Here is a 21123-nt window from a genome sequence, read left to right on the forward strand (position 1 = left end):
GAAGAGAACGACCTCAACAAGAGGGAGACATGGAGCAGGGGGAGACCTGGAGCAGAGGGAGACACCTGGAGCAGAGGGAGAGACCTGGAGAAGAGGAAGAAACCTGGAGCAGAGGGAGACATCAACCAGAGAAAAACATGGAGCAGAGAACGACCTCAACAAGAGGGAGAGACCTGGAGCAGAGGGAGAGACCTGGAGCAGAGGGAGAGACCTGGAGCAGAGGGAGAGACCTGGAGCAGAGGGAGAGACCTGGAGAAGAGGAAGAAACCTGGAGCAGAGGGAGACACCTGGAGCAGAGAGAGTCCTCAACTGGAGGAAGATCTGGAGCAAAGAGAAACCTGGAGCAGGTGGACACCTGGAGCAGAGGAACAGACCTGGAGCAGAGGGAGACATCAACCAGAGAGAAGCATGGAGCAGAGAACGACCTCAACAAGAGGGAGACATGGAGCAGGGGGAGACCTGGAGCAGAGGGAGAGACCTGGAGCAGAGGGAGAGACCTGGAGCAGAGGGAGAGACCTGGAGCAGAGGGAGAGACCTGGAGCAGAGGGAGAGACCTGGAGCAGAGGGAAACATACAACTGGGGAATCGGTGAAGTTAATGAAGCGGAGATGCTTGTGCGACTTTTTCTCAACATCTCTTCTGTGTAATACACGACTCACTGGGATGCGATGGAAGAGACTGAACATTGCCCCAATAACAGACACCAGGACCCCCACATCGCACATTCTTCTAAAACTGTGCTGCTATCTTAGTTGAGACTTAGGGTACCGTCACACAGTGCAATTTTCATCGCTACGACGGCACGATTCGTGACGTTCGAGCGATATAGTTACGATATCGCAGTGTCTGACACGCTCCTGCGATCAGGGACCCCGCTGAGAATCGTACGTCGTAGCAGATCGTTTGGAACTTTCTTTCGTCGTCTAGTGTCCCGCTGTGGCGGCATGATCGCATGGTGTAACATATATCGTATACGATGTGCGCATAGTAACCAACGGCTTCTACATCGCACATACGTCATGAAATTATTGCTCCAGCGTCGTAGATTGCAAAGTGTGACAGCAGTCTACGACGCTGGAGCGATATTGTTACGATGCTGGAGCGTCACGGATCGTGCCGTTGTAGCGATGAAAATTGCACTGTGTGACGGTACCCTTAGTATCTAAGTAGAGACTTACTTTCAGCGGTGCTCAGTTGACCATCAGTGGCCCCGTGCTTATGACCATCAGGACAGAGTCCGATAAGCTGCTGCTGGATCAGACTGCTGCTCAATTCCCCGAACTTCTCTGGGGAGATGTCCTCTTCTACATTCACCCCATGAATTGTCAGGATGTCTTCAGGGCTAAAGCAAGTCTGGAGGGGAAGAAAGTGGAGTCAATACCTCTCCTGTATGGATCCTGCACAGTACCGCTATCATTCCATTGTATGTATGGATCCTGCACAGTACCGCTATCATTCCATTGTATGTATGGATCCTGCACAGTACCGCTATCATTCCATTGTATGTATGGATCCTGCACAGTACCGCTATCATTCCATCGTATGTATGGATCCTGCACAGTACCACTATCATTCCATCGTATGTATGGATCCTGCACAGTACCGCTATCATTCCATTGTATGTATGGATCCTGCACAGTACCGCTATCATTCCATCGTATGTATGGATCCTGCACAGTACCCCAATCATTCCATGGTATGTATGGATCCTGCACAGTACCGCTATCATTCCATCGTATGTATGGATCCTGCACAGTACCGCTATCATTCCATCGTATGTATGGATCCTGCACAGTACCGCTATCATTCCATTGTATGTATGGATCCTGCACAGTACCGCTATCATTCCATTGTATGTATGGATCCTGCACAGTACCGCTATCATTCCATTGTATGTATGGATCCTGCACAGTACCGCTATCATTCCATTGTATGTATGGATCCTGCACAGTACCGCTATCATTCCATTGTATGTATGGATCCTGCACAGTACCGCTATCATTCCATCGTATGTATGGATCCTGCACAGTACCGCTATCATTCCATTGTATGTATGGATCCTGCACAGTACCGCTATCATTCCATTGTATGTATGGATCCTGCACAGTACCGCTATCATTCCATTGTATGTATGGATCCTGCACAGTACCGCTATCATTCCATTGTATGTATGGATCCTGCACAGTACCGCTATCATTCCATCGTATGTATGGATCCTGCACAGTACCGCTATCATTCCATTGTATGTATGGATCCTGCACAGTACCGCTATCATTCCATTGTATGTATGGATCCTGCACAGTACCGCTATCATTCCATCGTATGTATGGATCCTGCACAGTACCGCTATCATTCCATTGTATGTATGGATCCTGCACAGTACCGCTATCATTCCATTGTATGTATGGATCCTGCACAGTACCGCTATCATTCCATTGTATGTATGGATCCTGCACAGTACCGCTATCATTCCATTGTATGTATGGATCCTGCACAGTACCGCTATCATTCCATTGTATGTATGGATCCTGCACAGTACCGCTATCATTCCATTGTATGTATGGATCCTGCACAGTACCGCTATCATTCCATCGTATGTATGGATCCTGCACAGTACCGCTATCATTCCATCGTATGTATGGATCCTGCACAGTACCGCTATCATTCCATTGTATGTATGGATCCTGCACAGTACCGCTATCATTCCATGGTATGTATGGATCCTGCACAGTACCGCTATCATTCCATTGTATGTATGGATCCTGCACAGTACCGCTATCATTCCATGGTATGTATGGATCCTGCACAGTACCGCTATCATTCCATTGTATGTATGGTTCCTGCACAGTACCGCTATCATTCCATTGTATGTATGGATCCTGCACAGTACCGCTATCATTCCATTGTATGTATGGATCCTGCACAGTACCGCTATCATTCCATTGTATGTATGGATCCTGCACAGTACCGCTATCATTCCATTGTATGTATGGATCCTGCACAGTACCGCTATCATTCCATTGTATGTATGGATCCTGCACAGTACCGCTATCATTCCATTGTATGTATGGATCCTGCACAGTACCGCTATCATTCCATTGTATGTATGGATCCTGCACAGTACCGCTATCATTCCATTGTATGTATGGATCCTGCACAGTACCGCTACCCTCAATAGCCAGGTAATTACCTGAACAGGAAACACATGGCTGAAGCTCAAGCAACACCAACACTCTGATTGGATAGCTAAACTGTCAATCAAGACACTGACAGCTCAGTAGGCCCCAGTACTGGGCAGCGTCCATCAATTACTGACAGCGCAGGACACATTGGGCAGTAATTCACTCAGAGAGGTGGAATCCTTACCCTCCATTCTGGTGTAACAGCAGAATCGTGTCTACAGCTGTTCACGTGACTGCAGACAACACTGGATATTCACACGCTGCTCTTCCTCATCTGTAGTCTTATGCAGCAGAAGTGTTCATCTCGTTTACATCAATCTTGTCCCTGGCCGGTTGTCTATGTCTCCATGTAAAGGACAGATAGGGATGTGACTGTACTCATACCTGATCCCAGTGATGGATGTGAACACCACCCCCGCTTAAGCTGCGCCAGCGTCCTTCATTTTCATCTGTTTGGTTGTTGTGATCTTCTTTATGGTCATGATCGTGTTCATGGTCGTCACCATTGTAATCTTCATTTAGCAATATAAGATCTTTCATGAGATTAGTGAGTCCTAAAATGAGAAAAACATGAGGGGAAGCATGGAAGCATTGTACTTTTTTGATGGCTCTGATAATGAAGGAGAGAAGGAAACAACAAGCTCTGATGATGAGGGAGAGAAGGAGAGGACAGGCTGTGATGATGAGGGAGAGAAAGAGAGGACAGGCTGTGATGATGAGGGAGAGAAAGAGAGGACAGGCTCTGATGAGGGAGAGAAGAAGAGGACAGGCTGTGATGATGAGGGAGAGAAGGAGAGGACAGGCTCTGATGATGAGGGAGAGAAGGAGAGGACAGGCTCTAATGATGAGGGAGAGAAGGAGAGGACAGGCTGTGATGATGAGGGAGAGAAAGAGAGGACAGGCTCTGATGAGGGAGAGAAGAAGAGGACAGGCTGTGATGATGAGGGAGAGAAGGAGAGGATAGGCTCTAATGATGAGGGAGAGAAGGAGAGGACAGGCTGTGATGATGAGGGAGAGAAGGAGAGGACAGGCTCTGATGAGGGAGGGAAGAAGAGGACAGGCTCTAATGATGAGGGAGAGAAGGAGAGGACAGGCTGTGATGATGAGGGAGAAAAGGAGAGGACAAGCTCTGATGAGGGAGAGAAGAAGAGAACAGGCTCTAATGATGAGGGAGAGAAGGAGAGGATAGGCTCTGATGATGAGGGAGAGAAAAAGAGGGCAGGCTCTAATGATGAAAGAGAGAAGGAGAGGACAGGCTCTGATGATGAGAAAGAGAGGACAGGCTCTAATGATGAGGGAGAGAAGAAGAGGACAGGCTGTGATGATGAGGGAGAGAAAGAGAGGACAGGCTGTGATGATGAGGGAGAGAAAGAAAGGACAGGCTCTAATGAGGGAGAGAAAGAGAGGACAGGCTGTGATGATGAGGGAGAGAAGGAGAGGACAGGCTCTGATGATGAGGGAGAGAAGGAGAGGACAGGCTCTAATGATGAGGGAGAGAAGGAGAGGACAGGCTGTGATGATGAGGGAGAGAAAGAGAGGACAGGCTCTGATGAGGGAGAGAAGAGGAGGACAGGCTGTGATGATGAGGGAGAGAAGGAGAGGATAGGCTCTAATGATGAGGGAGAGAAGGAGAGGACAGGCTGTGATGATGAGGGAGAGAAGGAGAGGACAGGCTCTGATGAGGGAGGGAAGAAGAGGACAGGCTCTAATGATGAGGGAGAGAAGGAGAGGACAGGCTGTGATGATGAGGGAGAAAAGGAGAGGACAAGCTCTGATGAGGGAGAGAAGAAGAGAACAGGCTCTAATGATGAGGGAGAGAAGGAGAGGATAGGCTCTGATGATGAGGGAGAGAAAAAGAGGGCAGGCTCTAATGATGAAAGAGAGAAGGAGAGGACAGGCTCTGATGATGAGGGAGAGAAGAAGAGGACAGGCTGTGATGATGAGGGAGAGAAAGAGAGGACAGGCTGTGATGATGAGGGAGAGAAAGAAAGGACAGGCTCTAATGAGGGAGAGAAAGAGAGGACAGGCTGTGATGATAAAGTAAAGAAAGAGAGGACAGGCTGTGATGATAAAGTAAAGAAAGAGAGGACAGGCTGTTATGATAAAGTAAAGAAAGAGAGGACAGGCTGTTATGATAAAGTAAAGAAAGAGAGGACAGGCTCTAATGATGAGGGAGAGAAGGAGAGGACAGGCTGTGATGATGAGAGAGAGAGAGAAAGAGAGGACAGGCTCTGATGATGAGGGAGAGAAGAAGAGGATAGGCTCTAATGATGAGGGAGAGAAGGAGAGGATAGGCTGTGATGATGAGGGAGAGAAGGAGAGGACAGGCTGTGATGAGAAAGTAAAGAAAGAGAGGACAGGCTCTGATGATGAGGGAGAGAAAGAAAGGATAGGTTCTGATGATAAAGTAAAGAAAGAGAGGACAGGCTCTAATGATGAGGGAGAGAGAGGACAGGCTCTGATGATGAGGGAGAGAAGGAGAAGACAGGCTGTGATGATGAGGGAGAGAAAGAGAGGACAGGCTCTGATGATAAAGTAAAGAAAGAGAGGACAGGCTGTGATAATAAAGTAAAGAAAGAGAGGACAGGCTCTAATGATGAGGGAGAGAAGGAGAGGACAGGCTGTGATGATGAGGGAGAGAAGAAGAGGATAGGCTGTAATGATGAGGGAGAGAAGGAGAGCATAGGCTGTGATGATGAGGGAGAGAAGGAGAGGACAGGCTCTGATGATGAGGGAGAGAAAGAGAGGACAGGCTCTGATGATGAGGGAGAGAAGGAGAGGACAGGCTGTGATGATAAAGTAAAGAAAGAGAGGACAGGCTCTAATGATGAGGGAGAGAAAAAGAGGGCAGGCTCTAATGTTGAGGGAGAGAAGGAGAGGACAGGCTCTGATGATGAGGGAGAGAAAGAGAGGATAGGCTCTGATGATGAGGGAGAGAAAGAGAGGACAGGCTGTGATGATGAGGGAGAGAAAGAGAGGACAGGCTCTGATGATGCGGGAGAGAAGGAGAGGATAGGCTGTGATGATGAGGGAGAGGAGAGGACAGGCTCTGATGATGAGGGAGAGAAAGAGAGGACAGGCTCTGATGATGAGGGAGAGAAAGAGAGGATAGGCTCTGATGATGAGGGAGAGAAAGAGAGGACAGGCTGTGATGATGAGGGAGAGAAAGAGAGGACAGGCTCTGATGATGAGGGAGAGAAGGAGAGGATAGGCTGTGATGATGAGGGAGAGGAGAGGACAGGCTCTAATGATGAGGGAGAGAAAAAGAGGGCAGGCTCTAATGATGAGGGAGAGAAGGAGAGGACAGGCTCTGATGATGAGGGAGAGAAAGAAAGGACAGGCTCTGATGATGAGGGTGAGAAGGAGAGGACAGCCTGTGATGATGAGGGAGAGAAGGAGAGGACAGGCTGTGATGATGAGGGAGAGAAGGAGAGGACAGGCTGTGATGATGAGGGAGAGAAGGAGAGGACAGGCTGTGATGATGAGGGAGAGAAGGAGAGGACAGGCTGTGATGATGAGGGAGAGAAGGAGAGGACAGGCTCTGATGAGGGAGGGAAGAAGAGGACAGGCTCTAATGATGAGGGAGAGAAGGAGAGGACAGGCTGTGATGATGAGGGAGAAAAGGAGAGGACAAGCTCTGATGAGGGAGAGAAGAAGAGAACAGGCTGTGATGATGAGGGAGAGAAGTTGAGGGCAGGTTCTGATGATGAGGGAGAGGAGAGGACAGGCTGTGATGATAAATGAAAGAAAGAGAGGACAGACTGATGATTAGGGAGAGAAAGAAAGGACAGGCTCTGATGATGAGGGAGAGAAAAAGAGGGCAGGCTCTAATGATGAGGGAGAGAAGGAGAGGACAGGCTCTGATGATGAGGGAGAGAAAAGGAGGACAGGCTCTGATGATGAGGGAGAGAAGGAGAGGACAGGCTCTGATGATGAGGGAGAGAAGGAGAGGACAGGCTCTGATGATGAGGGAGAGAAAAAGAGGGCAGGCTCTAATGATGAGGGAGAGAAGGAGAGGACAGGCTCTGATGATGAGGGAGAGAAAAAGAGGGCAGGCTCTAATGATGAGGGAGAGAAGGAGAGGACAGGCTCTGATGATGAGGGAGAGAAAAAGAGGACAGGCTCTGATGATGAGGGAGAGAAAAGGAGGACAGGCTCTGATGATGAGGGAGAGAAGGAGAGGACAGGTTCTGATGATGAGGGAGAGAAGGAGAGGACAGGCTCTGATGATGAGGGAGAGAAGGAGAGGATAGGCTCTGATGATGAGGGAGAGAAGGAGAGGACAGGCTCTGATGATGAGGGAGAGGAGAAGACAGGCTGTGATGATGAGGGAGAGAAAGAGAGGATAGGCTCTGATGATGAGGGAGAGAAGGAGAGGACAGGCTGTGATGATGAGGGAGAGGAGAGGACAGGCTGTGATGATGAGGGAGAGAAAGAAAGGACAGGCTGTGATGATGAGGGAGAGAAAGAAAGGACAGGCTCTAATGTTGAGGGAGAGAAGGAGAGGACAGGCTCTGATGATGAGGGAGAGAAAGAGAGGATAGGCTCTGATGATGAGGGAGAGAAAGAGAGGATAGGCTCTGATGATGAGGGAGAGAAGGAGAGGACAGGCTGTGATGATGAGGGAGAGAAAGAGAGGACAGGCTCTGATGATGAGGGAGAGAAGGAGAGGACAGGCTGTGATGATGAGGGAGAGAAGTTGAGGACAGGCTCTGATGATGAAGGAGAGAAGTTGAGGACAGGCTCTGATGATGAGGGAGAGAAGGAGAGGATAGGCTGTGATGATGAGGGAGAGAAGTTGAGGACAGGCTCTGATGATGAGGGAGAGAAAGAGAGGATAGGCTCTGATGATGAGGGAGAGAAAGAGAGGACAGGCTCTGATGATGAGGGAGAGAAAGAGAGGATAGGTTCTGATGATGAGGAAGAAAAAGAGAGGATAGGCTCTAATGATGAGGGAGAGAAGGAGAGGACAGGCTCTGATGAGGGAGAGAAAGAGAGGACAGGGTCTGATGATGAGGGAGAGAGAGGACAGGCTCTGATGATGAGGGAGAGAAGTTGAGGACAGGCTCTGATGATGAGGGAGAGAAGTTGAGGACAGGCTCTGATGATGAGGGAGAGAAGGAGCGGACAGGCTCTGATGATGAAGGAGAGAAGTTGAGGACAGGCTGTGATGATGAGGGAGAGAGAGAGGATAGGCTCTGATGATGAGGGAGAGAAAGAAAGGATAGGCTCTGATGATGAGGGAGAGAAAGAAAGGATAGGCTCTGATGATGAGGGAGAGAAAGAGAGGATAGGCTCTGATGATGAGGGAGAGAAAGAAAGGATAGGCTCTGATGATGAGGGAGAGAAAGAAAGGACAGGCTCTGATGATGAGGGAGAGAAGGAGAGGACAGGCTCTGATGAGGGAGAGAAAGAGAGGACAGGGTCTGATGATGAGGGAGAGAGAGGACAGGCTCTGATGATGAGGGAGAGAAGTTGAGGATAGGCTCTGATGATGAGGGAGATAAGGAGAGGACAGGCTCTGATGATGAAGGAGAGAAGTTGAGGACAGGCTCTGATGATGAGGGAGAGAAGTTGAGGACAGGCTCTGATGATGAGGGACAGAAGGAGCGGACAGGCTCTGATGATGAGGGAGAGAAGGAGCGGACAGGCTCTGATGATGAAGGAGAGAAGTTGAGGATAGGCTCTGATGATGAGGGAGAGAAGGAGCGGACAGGCTCTGATGATGAGGGAGAGAAGGAGCGGACAGGCTCTGATGATGAGGGAGAGAAAGAGAGGATAGGCTCTGATGATGAGGGAGAGAAGGAGCGGACAGGCTCTGATGATGAAGGAGAGAAGTTGAGGACAGGCTCTGATGATGAGGGAGAGAAGAAAAGGACTGTCTGAATTATTGAGAGAAGAGGACAGGCTTTGCTGATGTTAGAGAAGACAATCACAGGCTCTGTTGATGAGAGAGAAAAAATGGGACAGGCTCTGATGATGGAGAGGAGAGAGATATGTGTGCGGTATTTCGGCAGCACATCTAGACGCAGGACACCATGCCACATAGCAGGAAATGTAGATTTCTCTGGTTGTCAGGAATGTCCCAATATACCAACGACAGCTGCAGGGGGCTTCCTCTAATAGGGACCTTACGGCTTTTCAGAATTGTTAATTGCTTGGGAGCGTACTGTTCATGTAGGGGCTACAGCAGTTATTTTGGATTTTAGTGGTTATATGGGGTGCACTGGTTATATTGGGGTGTATTGATTATAGGATTTATAGTTGTTACATAAGGATACACTGGTTATAAGGTTTATTCTAATTATACAGGGGTTCTGTTACGATCCATTTTTGTTATGCGTGGCAGCTCTGGTTCCGCTATGATTTAAATGTAGCTTTTTTCCTTTCAGTCCAGCAGGGGTTAATGTCAGTTTTCCTTGCTGGCTGTGAACTGCAATTTCAGACCACTACCACCATCCTTTATATAGTCACCTGATGCATCAGCTGACTGTCGGTGATAGAGCAATCTATGTTGGCCAAGCCTGGAGTAAGGAGCTCTCTAGTTGCAGTGGTGAATCTGCTGGTTTCATGAAGTTTGTGCTGGGTGCCTTTCTTCTTCTGTGCGGTGCTTTGCAGCAGAGAAGGCTATTAAGCTAAGCTTGGTGTTTTCTCCTTGTCTGTCTCTTGTTTGTCACTGTCCCCTGTGTTATACCATTGGCAGTGGTGAGGCTAGCGCCCTTGCTGGCTAGTGCACTAGCCAGGGCAGTGCTAGGTGTTGGCGAGGGACAAGGTTCCTGACAGTGGTGGGGGGAAGGACCCACTTAGGGCGTTATGGGAGTGCAGGGACAGGCTCAGGTTTAAGCAGGAGGTGACCATCCCTCATTCACTATCAGTAGGACCTTCCACTCTCCATTTTCACCCTGTTGTGTGTGTTTCATGCCGTCTGCTGTCCAACCCTCTGTTGGGTTGTTACATTTCGTGACAGTTTCACTAGTTATATAGTGGTTCACTATGTATATAGGGGTGCACTGTTATATTGGGGTGTATTGATTATATGGTTTATATTCATTATATAGGGGTGCACTGGTTATATGACTTAATTTCATTATATATGGGCTTACAAGTTATATAGCGGTTTACTAGGTATACAGGGGTGCACTGGTTATATAGGACTATTCCGCTACTGAAGTACCTCGTCTTCTTACCTGTTATGTTTAGGCCGTTTTTGCCATATGACTTGTAGATGTACTTGATGAAGTATTCAGCGGGTGGCAGGATGGTCAGGCAGGTTCCCTCTAGAACCACTGCTAGCAGAGCTTCCTCAATCATGGGGGTTACATGATGTGGATCAGACGTCATGTTTAGGATTTGTTCTGCATTTACACATTCCCCAATCTGAAAACAAATTGAAGCATTCATCTAAAGAAATGTTTTACTAACAACAATGTTCCCAGATCCTCCTATCTGAAGACAAACTTAGGACCATTCATGAGGCCATGTCTCCTTCTCTTCCTCCGCTCATCTAATGATTGGTCAACTCTGCTCGCCTGATGCTGTGCTTCACACCTGTCTATTCTGTTTCTACCCTCACCCCATTCACTTACCGTACTGCCCAAATGTCCTACCTAATGGAATTATCCAGAGCTGTATTTTGGATTTCTTTCTCCAGGTGTAACAAGAAAACATGAAATAAATTAGTGCAGGATGTGCACTAGGCAGCCATCTGCTGGCCAGCCGAAATCAAGCGGAACCAAAGCCTGCTGGAAGATTTGCAGGGGGAAGGACCTTGTGTGCTGGACCAGATCAGGTGACCCTCTGTAAGGACTTCCCTGATATAAAAGCCCGGTGTGCCAAACCACAAGGAGACTTGGCGCCAGGGAAGAGAGCGGAGCAGACGTGCTCCAGAGATACCGCTGAGACAAACGTGACAGGCCTCTTTGGGAAGACTGTGCTACCTGGGTGTCAATCACCACCTGGCAAGGTCCGGATCTCCCGGAAGATAACCACGAGTATGATTTGTGCTGGTCAGAGCCGTAATCTGTGTCCTGCGCTGGTCAAACCTCCAAGGTCCGACTACGCCTGTTGAGAGTTGAGGCCTGGCCCTGAGCCCAAGAGACTTTTCCCGAAGGTCAAGCCGAGAAGAGCAGTGCGGCACCTGCGACAGGAGAAACACACCTGGGAGAGAGGAGGCACAGTGCGAGTGAGCAGGGCCGTCACTTCCAGCCATCACCTACAGTACCGTGGTCGGCTGGGACTGGGATCACATGTTGGGAGGAGGCCGGTTGGTGCATGGGAGGTCAATGGGCTTTAATAGACTATGCAAGGAAGAGACTTGCGGCCTAGTGGGAAAACCCGGTGTCCCCCGCTAGCGCCAGAGCTTCAAGGGAAAACTCACATGGTGACTCCCAAGACTAGGCGCACCACCAACACTAAGCACTGAGAGACTTTTCTAGCTTGTTCGTAACCTGTTTATTCCTATATTGTTAAATTGCAAAGTTACTAACCTTAATTGTTAAGAAGTTATGGTTGTATAAATATACCAATATATCAATGCCTGGCTGGTTCCACCTCTTGATCTCTGTACATTGCATTCAGGCATTACACAGGGTCAAAGGTTGAGCTAACTACCCTAGTCCTACATCCGAACATCGGGCCTGTTGGTGCCACCCTGTCTTAGGCTCCCAGGCACATTCCACCCCTCTAATAACAACACCCTGACATTATCTGCTCTCTCCTTACACTGGGACAAATAACTATTTGATACTCTGCCAATTTTGCAAGTTTTCTCACCTTCAAAGAATTTTCTAACAATTGTGCCAATAGTTTTTGCCCTCTCACCAAGCTGCCTGCCTGTTGTCCTGTAGGCCATCCCAACCTTGTGCAGGTCTACAATTTTGTCCCTGTTGTCCTGAGACAGCTCTTTGGTTTTTGCCATGGTGGACAGGTTGGAATTGATTGATTGTGTGGACAGGTGCAATTAATACAGGTAATGAGTGCAGAGTAGGAGGCTTCGTACAGGTCTGTGAGAGCCAGCATTCTACTGGTTGGTTGGTGAGCAAATACTTATTTCATGCAATAAAATGCAAATTAATTATGTAACAATCCTACAATGTGATTTTCTGGATTTAATCTTTAGATTCTGTCTCTCACAGGTGACGTGCACCTACGATAAAAATTACAGACCTCTCCATTCTTTGTAGGTGGGAAAACCTGCAAAACTGGCAGCAGATCAAATACTTATTTTTCCCACTGATTGCACTTTTTTCTCCATTCACCATAGAAGTACATTGTTTTTTGTAATGGTTGCAATATTCCAGTTATAATTATGTGCAACTTTTATCCAATGAACCAGCTTCATACCACAGTGCGTCCTCAGTCCATCAGTAACATTCCCTCATCCCTCCATTGTATTCTTCACATTTCCTGATTCATAGTGAGTTATGTTCTCCTCATCTCCTTATCCCTCCTCAATGTTAGTCCTCCGACATCTTCTCCACATCTCCCCATTCCTCAATCATCTTCTCTGTCTTCCCCTGTCCCACCTTTGTCTTCTTATCCTTGTAGTGTCTTCTCCACATCTCCTCATCCCTCCATCAACTTCTCCACATCTCCTCATCCCTCCAGCTTTTTCTCCACATCCACTCACCACCTCAATCTTCTTCTCTGTATTCCCCTGTCCCACCTTTGTCTTCTTATCCTTGTAGTGTCTTCCTGGCATCTCCTCATCCCTCCAGCTTTTTCTCCACATCTCCTCATCCCTCCAGCTTTTTCTCCACATCCCCTCACCACCTCAATCTTCTTCCCCATATCTGTAAATCATGTTCCAGAAACAGCCGAGTCACGGACGGGAAAAGAACCCATTTCACACCGTCCACTTTCTGTAACTACTTTACTTAGGGATGTAATTATTCCTACAGTTTTGGTAACCCCACAAAAAGAAGACGTCAAACAAATGTTTCACCAGAAGGCTTTTCTTCTGTTCTGAACTGTTCGGTACCCAAGAGAACTGTTTCTGTTGTAACTAGTGATGAGCGAGTGTACTCGTTGCTCCGGATGATCTTCCGAGTATTAATGACTGCTCAGAGATTTAGTTTTCATCGCTACAGCTGAATGATTTACAGCTACTAGACAGCTTGATTACATGTGGTGATTCCCTAGTAACCAGGCAACCCCCACATGTACTCAGCCTGGCTAGTAGCTGTAAATCATTCAGCTGAGGCGATGAAAACTAAATTTCCAAGAACCAACAAATACTCGGAAATCACCCGAGCAACAAGTACGCTCGCTCATCACTAGGTGTAATCTCTACATAAATATACCAGTTGGCGTGCCCGTTTAAACCGGAGTTACAAGCCACGTAGCTCTGAATGCGTTAGAGGACGATGCCAGGCATACATTGATGGTGCGCTCTGAATCTGAAAGGGACAGTATGGAAAATATATCTGCTCTGTTGGAAAGGGTCCATGGGACCCATGTGCAGGTGGTGCAACTGAGGAGCAGATCCTGCCATATGAGGGGGAAACACTGATGTGGAACGTCCTTCAGTAAGCAATACAAGAGATCCAGAGACGTGACCCAACAGGCATGGGCATCTTTCAAGAGCTGGATCGGCATTCCTGGGATGGCTAATAAGTCCTTACAGGAAAAACTCCAAGAAATGACTCACGGTAACATCGCTCTGACATTTGATGATATTTTTACTGGCTGCCCTGGAGCAGGAAGAGGAGCCAAATCCTGTGATTAACAAATCTGTAACCAGTGCCCAAGTCACAGAAGGTTGGAACAGGTTAGAGGAGGCAGTGGCCCTGAGAGAGGCAGTCCAAACGCTGACAGCAATGCAAGAACAAATAGGGGAGATCCGCTTAGAGGTAGCTCAGATAAGGTTTGGGTGATTTCAACTTTGAATCGGTGTTGATATACTTGGACGGTGTGGTGATATTTGAATACTCCTTTGAAGACCACTTGCAGAAACTGCAACAAGTCCTGAGGTGGTTACGAGATCACGGGCTAAAGATCATACCCAGGAAGTGTCAAATGTTTCAACAGCGGATAGAATTCCTAGGACATGTGATTACTCCAGAGGGGGTGCAGCTGACTACCAGCAAGGTGGATGCAGTCTGAAACTGACCACGGCTGAATACTCTTCGGGAAGTGCATCAACCCATCAAGTGGGGACAACAGCGGCAGGAAGTCTTTGAAGCATTGAAAAAGGCCCTGACCAGTGCTCCGATCTTGGTGTTTGCACGATTCGATGCCCCATTCTTGTTGTATACGGATGGAAGCTTACATGGACTGGGCACTGTGCTATCTCAAGTTGAAGACGGATGTGAGAGAGTAATTGCTTATGTGTTGTGAATTCTGTGGCAGAGCTCCCTCCTGTGGTCACAAGTGGTACTTCGGCTGGTTCTCTCTGTGAGCTTCCGTTGGTGGAGGAAAGTGGTACTGCGGCTTCTGAGTTTCCTTCCTCAGGTGATGTGGTGAAGTCGTTAGGTGCTGCTCTATTTAACTCCACCTAGTGCTTTGATCCTGGCTTCCAGTCAATGTTCTAGTATTGGACCTGTTTCCTCCTGGATCGTTCCTGTGGCCTGCTGCTCTGCATAGCTAAGTTCCTCTTTGCTTTTTGTTTTGCTGTTTTTTTCTGTCCAGCTTGTCAATTCGTTTTTTACTGCTTGCTGGAAGCTCTGGGACGCAGAGGGTGTACCTCCGTGCCGTTAGTTCGTTACGATGGGTCTTTTTGCCCCCTTTGCGTGGTTTTTGTAGGATTTTGTGTTGACCGCAAAGTTACCTTTCCTATCCTCGCTCTGTTCAGAAAGTTGGGCCTCACTTTGCTAAATCTATTTCATCTCTACGATTGTCTTTTCATCTTAACTCACAGTCATTATATGTGGGGGCTGCCTTTTCCTTTGGGGTATTTCTCTGAGGCAAGGTAGGCTTATTTTCTATCTTCAGGCTAGCTAGTTTCTCAGGCTGTGCCGAGTTGCATAGGGAGCGTTAGGCGCAATCCACGGCTGCCTTTAGTGTGTTGGAGAGGATTAGGGATTGCGGTCAACAGAGTTCCCACGTCTCAGAGCTCGTTCTTGTTTTTTGGGTTATTGCCAGGTCACTGTATGTGCGCTGACCTCTATGTCCATTGTGGTACTGAATTACCTTTCATAACACTTATGGCAGCCGGTCTTTAAGAGAGTCAGAGTGCAACCCCGACAACTACAGCACCTTTAAATCGGAACTCTTGGCACTAGTGTGGGCCATGACCAAAAAGTTTGCGAGTTTCTGATGGGTGCTGAAGTGACTGCAATGACAGACAATAACCCACTGGCCCACCTGTAAAATGATAAATTAGGGGCTCTTGAACAGAGGTGGATGGCTCGCCTTTCCAAGGATGCGTGTCGAGTGATTCTCTCACAGGGTGTAGCGCGTCTCTCTCCAGGTTCCAGTCCCTTTTGTTCCTTAACAGCTTGTACAGCAGGAATTCCCTCACATCAGGACAGCTTTGGATCCTGGACTAGCTCAGCTCCAATCTGCCACTGCTTGTAACTCAGAGGGGTGCTGTCACAAGAGGTTATAATCGGACTCCTCTCCAGCACACCCCTCATTCCTACAGACCCTGCACAAGATGGCCGCGCTTCCTTCTCCTGTGTTTCATTTTATAAAACCCTCCAAACAGATCTTACAGGCAAATATCACAGTCTCTTAACCATGTTCAACAACAGCCACATCTTGTGCTGTTTAATGCTGCATGAGTCTCCAGCCGTAGTGTTATATTATCAATAAAAAACCAGGACTTCCTGCTCACTGTGTGTGTAGCTGGAGCACGTTTTACTTTCAGGATGCAAGCTGACGGACAAGATGCTAAGATCCTAAGCTAGAAATACTAATTGTAAACTGTTATCTTTGTTCTTGAATAAACATTTATTCACTGATGAATGGACAGTACAGAGATGAATACATTGCCAACAGGTTATGGGCCCAGAAACTCAAAAACCCAGAGAACAGCCCAGAGGAGAGAAAACAACAATGTACTAAGAAGAAGAAGAAGCAAAGATGGCATCCAGCAGCAACTTTGTGAAGTTCACAGTGCCAAATCTGACTAACCAGAAATACCAATCCTGGAAATTCAAAGTAAGGCCGGGGTCACACTTGCGAGTGTGATGCGAGAAAACCGCGTGAGCCTCTTGCATCAACACCCGGCACTGAAATACATGCAGCCGCATACTCCGATCCCGAGTGCCAGCGGCAGTGCCGGGTATTGATGCAAGAGATTCACGCGAGTTTCTCACATCACAGTCCCCCCGGCCTAAGGCTGGAGACACACTAGCGATTTTAAAATCAGTCCGATTTTGATGCAGGAGAGTGGTCGAGTGTAATGCAAGTGTCATGCGAGTGTGATGCGTTTTTTATGCGAGTTTCATACCTGGCATCCGATTTACATCCGAATGCAGCGTGATTGCTATCCGATTGCAATGGTATTTTAACTTGAGCTTTTACATACAGTAATTCTGTCATTTACACATCGTTTTCAAAGGAAATATTCGTCAAAACACACACACATATATACACTGCTCAAAAAAAATAAAGGGCACACTAAATCCCACATCCTAGATCTCACTGAATGAAATATTCCAGGTGTAAATCTTTATTCATTACATAGTGGAATGTGTTCAGAACAATAAAACCTAAAAATGATCAACGTAAATCACAACTAATATCCCACGGAGGTCTGGATTTGGAATGATGCTCAAAATCAAAGTGGAAAATAAAGTTACAGGCTGATCCAACTTCAGTGGAAATGCCTCAAGACAAGGAAATGATGCTTAGTAGTGTGTGTGGCCTCCACGTGCCTGTATGACTTCCCTACAATGCCTGGGCATGCTCCTGATGAGGCGGTGGATGGTCTCCTGAGGGATCTCCCAGACCTGGATTAAAGCATCCGCTAACTCCTGGACAGTTTGTGGTGCAACGTGACATTGGTGGATGGAGCAAGACATAATGTCCCAGATGTGTTCAGGATTCAGGTCTGGGGAACGGGCGGGCGAGTCCATAGCTTCAATGCCTTCATCTTGCAGGAACTGCTGACACACTCCAGCCACATGAGGTCTGGCATTGTCCTGCATTAGGAGGAACCCAGGGCCAACTGAGCCAGCATATGGTCTCACAAGGAGTCTGAGGATCTCATCTCGGTATCTAATGGCAGTCAGGCTACCCCTGGTGAGCACATGGAGGGCTGTGCGGCCCTCCAAAGAAATGCCACCCCACACCATTACTGGTGCATTGACAAACCGGTCATGATGAAGAATGTTGCAGGCAGCAGATCGCTCTCCACGGCGTCTCCTGTTATGATCCGGCTGCATGAGAACTTTCACTGGAGAAAGTGGCCACTATACTGACCACAAACCTGATCTTAACACCGCAACTAGAAGTAGCCGTGGAGTGTACCTAACAATCCTAGGCACCTCGTCACAGCCGGAGGACTAAATTCCCCTAAAGATGGAAATCAGAATACTGTCTTGCCTCAGAGAAAATCCCCAAAGGATAGGCAGCCCCCCACAAATATTGGCTGTGAGTAGGAGAGGAAAAAACACACAGGCAGAAAAATCATGATTTAGCACAGGAGGCCACTCTAGCTAGATAGGTCAGGATAGGACAGAGTTCTGTGCGGTCAGTATTAAAACCCTTCAAAAAATCCACAGCAGAATATACTAAAACCTTCCTACATCTAACTAAAGATGTAGGAGCGTATATCTGCAACTCCAGTGAAACCAACCAGACCGAGAAAACACAGACACAGTCTAATCTGGACAAAAGAAAAACAAACGAACAGTATTGAAAATAAGCACACTTCATGTGTGCCACAGGAAAATAAACAAACACTTATCTTTGCAGAACTGGCAGATAAGCAGGAGAGGCCAGGCTGAGATCCAACACTTCCAGAGAAAAATTGACTACTGGCAAGGGCTAAAGGATCCTGCACACCTAAATATCCCAGTCAGAATTGTAATTATCCGATACACCTGGCCAGGACTGCGAGTCAGAAACAACTGCATTCCCACCAACAACCACTGGAGGGAACTCAAGAGCAGAATTCACAACAGTCTCCAGACTATGTCACATGTGCTCATTGTGAACCTGCTTTCATCTGTGAAGAGCACAAGGCGCCAGTGGCGAATTTTCCAATTCTGGTGTTCTGTGGCAAATGCCAAGTGTCCTGCACGGTGTTGGGCTGTGAGCACAACACCCATCTGTGGACGTCGGGCACTCAGACCATCCTCATGGAGTTGGTTTCTAATCATTTGTGCAGACACATGTGCCATCCTGGATGAGCTGCACTACCTGAGCCACCTGTGTGGGTTGTAGAGTCCGTCTCATGCTACCACGAGTGTGAAAGCACAACCAACATTCAAAAGTGATGAAAACATCAGCCAGAAAGCATTGGTACTGAGGTGTGGTTTGTGGTCCCCACCTGCAGAACCACTCCTTTATTGAGAGTGTCTTGATAATTGTGAGACACCCCATGGTCCTGGTCCTCACAGTGGCATTGCTTTCCTCACGGGGAGAGTGATGTCACGCTTGGAAGCAAAGGAAGATCTCTTTTATCAGGTAACCACAATGCATACAACATGTTCACACTCCAGGCCAGAAGGGGGAGCCCTGATCCAGTTTATGGATGGCTTCCTGAGATATACATTCTGGTTTGGAGGGAAAGGGAGTGAGTTTCTGTCAGAGAGACAGAGGGGAAGGAAACAGAGGGGCCGTGCAGCCACGAAAAGGTGCTGCAGCTCCTGGATCATGATATACCGAAGGAAGAGCAGTGTTTAGTGAGCACACAGGAGAGCGAAGCACAGGCGAGTGACACCAGGGGAGGACAGCTGCGACTGGGCTACCTTCCTGGAGAGTAGAGATACCGGTAGCCGGAAGACCAAGGTTGTGTCAGACTCCAAGTGGCACAGCAGAAGCCGGCAGGACAGCATACTACACATAACCTGTCTGCCATAACACCCAGGAGGCACAGTGGCACATAGAGCCCGGGTGGGGATAGAGACCCTACAAAAAGACTCGAACCACCTATCATACGGGTTTGTGTCCTAACCTATATGGGGGACAGAGAGAGAACTGTGAGGACCTTGCCAGAAGCCATAGGCAATAAGGGACTACAACACCACCGTGCTTTGAGGAAGGCTCCTAACTCCACCTGGTAAAGTGGACTCTGAATTTGCTTCCAAGCCGGCCGGACCCTGCCTGTCCTGTGATCTGGTGCCCTGGACTGCGGTTGCATGAAGCTACAGTAGACCAGGTAAAGAGACTGCAAACCTGTGTCCTTCGTTCTTTACTGCACCATTCACCATCTCCATCTACACACGGGAGCCCTGGGGACATACTTCACCCGTGGGAAGTTATACCATCTAGCTCCCATAACATCAACCCAGAGGACCCCTTTAAGCAGCGTCGGTCCCTACTGACCGAATACCACAGGTGGCGTCATGAACACAAACTTTATTCCAAACTCCTTTAAAGACTTTCCCTTTAACATAGGCGCCTTTGGCCACGGACCAGGTCGCCGACATCGTGCCATCCCCCTGTGAGTACCGGACCCAGTACCGAGTACCCGACGGCCCTGGCGGGCTACGCAATTGCCAATAATTTCCATCTGTTGTCTGTTCCATTTGCTCAACAGCATGTGAAATTGATAGTCAGTGTTGTTACTAAGTGGACAGTTTGATTTCACAGAAGTTTGATTTACTTGGAGTTATATTCTGTTGTTTGTGTTCCCTTTATTTTTTTGAGCAGTGTATATTGTGAGGCAGTGACCCCAGTTACAGCTAGGGGGCGCTGTTTGTGCTCCCCAGAATGCGCACGGAGGCGTATGAAGGCCATAGGTGTGCATGGCAGTCCCAGGTGTAGCTGTGATTGCAATGTGTGGCAGTGACTTGTGTCACAGGTAGGGGTCACTGTGTCTTCTCCCCAGATTGTGCATGCAGACGGATGAAGTCCATAGGTGTGCATGGGAGTCACGGATTTCCGGTCCGGATTTTCCACGTAGCTGAAGGCACAGGTTTGTGTGTGTTAAAAGCCTTGAAGTAAGAGGTATGGGTGTGTCGTTTCAGGTGAAGTGCACGTCTTTGTCAGTCTAGTGTGCAGAGCAGAGGCCTGCAGAGCGCTGGCTGAGTGCATGGAGGCACAGGCCAGCGGAGCCAGCACCCAGAGCAGCTGAATAGCCGCGCACCCGCAGCTTATACAGCAATGCAAGTCATCCATGGTACTGGTCTCGGATGCGGACAGTCTCGTGCCTGGAGGAGGATGTCCTGTGCCCAAAGGAGTCAGATGTGGACAGTCCTGTGCCTAGAGGTGGATGTCCTGTGCCCGAAAGAGGACTAGCATGTGTAATGATTGCAAACAGGTGGATATGGTGCCCGGCTGCTATCTGGAGGATATCCTGGGCAGTGTACGGCTGTGTGAGTAAAGAGACTGTGATACAGTGAAGCAGGACACCCACGGGAACTAGCCAGAGGGGGCTGGCGTGTGTAGTATCTGCAACATATGAGGCTGTGTATATGGAGACTGTAATACGGCGTGCGGTCACCCAGGGAAACTGGACAAGGGAAGTCCGGCCTGTTCAGGGACTGTAAATCTAAAGCCATATGATATGTAGTGCTACGAACTGGTGTGAACTGATCATCACTGATAATATACACTGAAGTTATATGCATTTGTGTGAACTGGACTTTAATGCTGTGAGGAAACACATTAAAGAGACTTTTGTGTTGGAACTTTGTGGGTCACTGCCTCTTCACTGCGTACGATGCTACTGCAGCCTTACAATATATATATATATATATCATAGATAGATCGATCTAAGAAAAGCCGGCAAATCATGTGCGCGTACAGTAAGATCACACTGACAGCTTAGAATAGAACAGATAGAATACATACTGCATATACACATAGAACTCATAGATACTGTATA

The 21123-nt window shown here is 48.1% G+C and overlaps 1 protein-coding gene across 2 annotated transcripts in view; it reads right to left on the minus strand.

Moving 5' to 3' along the window:
* SLC39A4 (solute carrier family 39 member 4) overlaps positions 1–21123 on the minus strand; it is a 132744-nt gene that overhangs the window by 71088 nt on the left and 40533 nt on the right. For both annotated transcript variants that reach the window (XM_069732110.1, XM_069732109.1), the window contains 3 exons: positions 10370–10559; positions 3567–3736; positions 1179–1353 (listed from right to left, as the gene is read on the minus strand). In XM_069732110.1, the coding sequence (XP_069588211.1) occupies positions 1179–1353; positions 3567–3736; positions 10370–10559 (535 nt within the window). The remainder of the gene's footprint in view (positions 1–1178; positions 1354–3566; positions 3737–10369; positions 10560–21123) is intronic.

This window comes from Ranitomeya imitator, chromosome 6, assembly GCF_032444005.1.
Source record: "Ranitomeya imitator isolate aRanImi1 chromosome 6, aRanImi1.pri, whole genome shotgun sequence".
NCBI lineage: Eukaryota > Metazoa > Chordata > Amphibia > Anura > Dendrobatidae > Ranitomeya > Ranitomeya imitator.